This window comes from Grammomys surdaster, unplaced genomic scaffold, assembly GCF_004785775.1.
Source record: "Grammomys surdaster isolate TR1022 unplaced genomic scaffold, NIH_TR_1.0 125349, whole genome shotgun sequence".
Taxonomy (NCBI): domain Eukaryota; kingdom Metazoa; phylum Chordata; class Mammalia; order Rodentia; family Muridae; genus Grammomys; species Grammomys surdaster.
Genome location: NW_021620222.1, coordinates 615222 through 618875, shown reverse-complemented (window position 1 = coordinate 618875; position 3654 = coordinate 615222). Strand labels below are relative to the sequence as shown.

Here is a 3654-nt window from a genome sequence, read left to right as displayed (position 1 = left end):
GTGTCTGTGTGTGTCTGTGTGTCTGTGTGTGTGTGTGTGTGAGTGTGTGTGTGTGTGTCTGTGTCTGTGTGTGTGTGTCTGTGTGTGTGTGTGTGTGTGTGTGTGTGTTGGAAGAGGCCCAAAGAGTGTTAGAGGCAGAGGTGATGATGAACACCCATGTAGGTGAAGGGAACTGAACTTGGGTCCTCTGGAGGAACAGGAGGCACTCTTAACCACTGAGCTATCTCTCTAGGCCCTTCTGTGATACCTTTTCATAATTTTTTAGAGTGTCTCATTATATCTGTCATATAACTAGATTTTCTATGTACATATTATTTTTTGTATGATTTATCGTTTTGTTGTCTTCTAATTCCTTCACCTCATTTATTTATCTCTTCATTAGTGTCCTTTTTCATCCTGGATCTTCTTTTGTGTCCACCTAATTGTGGCACCACTGTATTCCTGTTTAATATGTTCCGTATTGTTGGCTCTTACTACCTTTATGTCTCTATTTCTCTGGGTAATCCTGGGACACTCACTCCTGTGGAGGTCTGAGAACAACGTGCAAAATCAACTCAGGTCATCAGGCTTGATGGCAAGCCTCTTTATCCAATGAGCCATCTTGTGAGCCCAACCATACTTTCTCATAGGAACTGCCTTCTAGAGCCATTCTCTTCAGCTCTCTTGGCTAGTTTTGTCAACTTGAAACAATGTAGGGCCACCTGTAAAGAGTCTTAATGAGGGACTGTCTTCATTAGGTTGGTCTGTGGGCATGTCTCTGGGGACTGTACTGATTGCATTAATTGACCTGGGAAGACCCAGCTGTGTGGGCAGCGCTGTCCTGCAGTCAGGTCACAGACTGTGCAGGAGTACAGAAATCCAGCCGAGCAGTAGAGATGTGTGTGTTCAGTCTTCCTCTTCTCTTCACTGTGCCTGTGATGTGACCAGTTGCTTCAGTTTCCCACCACCTCAAATTCCCTGAACTGATGGACTCTAACCTAGAATGGTAATCTAAAATAAGTCCTTTTTCCCCCGAATGGCTTTTTGTTTGAGTGTTTTATCACAGCAACAGAAATGAAACCCGACAGGCCTCACATTCAAACTGTGATGATGTGTGTGTTAGTCTCTGTGTGTGGTTAACCTGCTATATAGAAGACTAGTCTTGTGGATGGCCTTCCTTAGTTTTGAGACAAGAAAAACTAGGGTTGTCTTCATCCAAATTAGAAAGTGTTTTTGTATGAGAAACTTTGGTTTCTTGGCATTTCTGTATTCTTGTGTCTATTATTTCATGTTTCCTTCTCATTTTTTTATCTTCTAGTATTCAGCTTACATGACTGTCTCTTAATTCCACTGAGATCAGTACAAACCAATTCCCTATATCCTTATTTAAACTTGTTCCTAATGATATTTGTGGGTTCCACTTAGGAATTTGGTTAATATTCTATTAACAGTTTCTCTTACAGCAAAAATAATGTCTGTTTCTTTCTTTTCTTCCTGATGATTTGATGCAAATATTCAATTATTTTGTATGATGTAGAATCCATCAGTTCTTTCAAATATCCCTGAGTAGTTTTCCTCACTTGTGCTCTGAGCCACAGTTACAGGTCTCTGTTAACGTCTGCTCTGCTGGTCTTCCCCCTTGCATATACCCTGTCAGTTAGATTGTCTTCTCTGTTGCTGCTGCTGCTGTTCGTCAGAGTTAAGCATTGTGAACAGCAGTTTCAGCAAATAAAGAATTATACGTATTCAATTCCTAAAGATAAGCAGAAGATACTGTTTCCTCCTGTTTTAGAAGACTTTTCAGTGTCTGCTAAAGTAAATGGAAGGAAACAGGTTGGAGTGGACAGTGTAGAATAGCAGCGGTGCCTTTGTGTGCTGAGTGTTTCAGGAAAGGCTGTTTGAGGGGCAGCCATCAGCATGAGGGTGTGGGGAGACCTGCTGTCAGGATTCATAGGAAGTAGCATCACCCTCAGTCCGAGGGGACGTGGGAGTTGATTCTGAGGACACATGGAGTGGTTACTCCAGAAAGTAATTTTGAATTGTACTAAAAGAGCAAACCAAGCAAGCTTAGTTGAGTTAAAGCAGTAATTCTCAACCTTCCTGATGCTGTGACCTTTTAATTCCTTATGTTTTGGTGACCCCAACCCTCAAGTTATTTTCATTGCTACTTCATAACTATAATTTTTCTACTGTTAGAAATTATAATAAGAATATCTGATATGCAACCCTCTATGAAAGGGTCATTCTACAACCCTTCCCCTAGGGGTTGTAACCCACACAGGTTGAGAACCACTGAGTTAGAGGATATGAGTAAATGCTTAGGAGTAATTGACCATTTTTATGTTGATGTTGTTGAGCTATATTGGAGTTCTGTGTATCCTGTGTATGAGGATTTTGCCTCATGGATGCCTGTTTGCCCGTGTGTGCTTGGTGCTTACAGAGCCATGAGAGAGTGTTGAGTCCCCTCAACTTGGAGTTACAGATGGTTGTGAGTGGTCATGTGGGTGCTGGGAATCTCAAAAGACAAGATTGAAAGTGGTTTAAGATGACACCCAACCTTTGACCTCCACATGCATGAGTAAACTCATGTACACGTGTGAACACAGTAAGTAGATAAATAAGATACAAAAAATAAAAACCTGGGAGTGTAAAGATTAGGAGAAAGGCTTGCAGAGCATGGTGAAGTCTGTAGGCCATCTTTACAAACAGACGGAAAGAAAAAGATGGAACAACAACAAAACAGGTGAGAAGATGGCTTCCATCCCTTTCTTTTGACTTTGGCTGGCTGTTGACTGTGCCCAGTGATAGCTGTGTCTGTTTTCTCCCTTATTTATTTGTCCAACTATATTTATAGCACTGGACCTCTTGCATAAATTGGTCTTGCACCAAACCCAGTTTCCCAACAAATTGTGTAAGTGATCCTGCCCACACTGACTGAGGCTTCTACTTCCTCACGAGGAAAGCAAGGCATAGATGCACTGTGGGATGATTGTGAGGATTCAATGAGTTTATGTATCCACTGCAGAGAAAGTGGCTATATTACATAAGTGTGTGGCGTATCGTAAGGGCCATGATAGCATTTCTCACCATTCTCACCATTGTCAGAATCATTACTTCCTGACACAGATTTCTCTGTGTTCAGATTCTGATTCCACCTCCGTCATGCTCACTGAATCTGTTCATCTTTTTTCTCAACAGGGGAGTCAGAGCCTGACTCATCCCAGCAAATGTGTGTGAAAGCTGTGTTTCCAAACGATGTCTCAGGAGTAATCACCAGAGGTAGTTCATACTGTTCCATTATGGACAAACTGTGGCAGGATGGTGACCCTAAAAAGACAGATCAGAAAAACCAGATCCCACCCTTGAGTCCTGATGTTTTCTTGAGCCAGAAAACACTAATCATAGACAATTGTGATGGATGGGAAGCAACTGGGGGATCTACTTCTTTAGGACCCCACCTCATTCTACACAAAAGAGATCTCCGAGGAGCTGCCCATGTGAAAAGATGTTGCAGCCTAACCTTCAAGCAGACGGTGAGCATCAAAGCAGCACCACAAAGCAGCCTGATGGCATTGTTGACTCTTGTTGGTTCTTCACACAAGGCCTTTCCAGTGCTGTGTGTACAATTCACAGCACAGGAGGGAAAGCACGCAGGGGTGACCAGTGTGCACACAG

At 42.4% G+C, this 3654-nt stretch overlaps 1 protein-coding gene across 1 annotated transcript in view; it reads left to right on the top strand.

The window, feature by feature from the left end:
* The window catches only part of LOC114637557 (zinc finger protein 175-like), an 11675-nt gene that overhangs the window by 6609 nt on the left and 1412 nt on the right, over positions 1–3654 (top strand). The window contains 2 exon segments of the mRNA XM_028785774.1: positions 3178–3438; positions 3441–3635. Of these exon segments, the coding sequence (XP_028641607.1) occupies positions 3178–3438; positions 3441–3635 (456 nt within the window).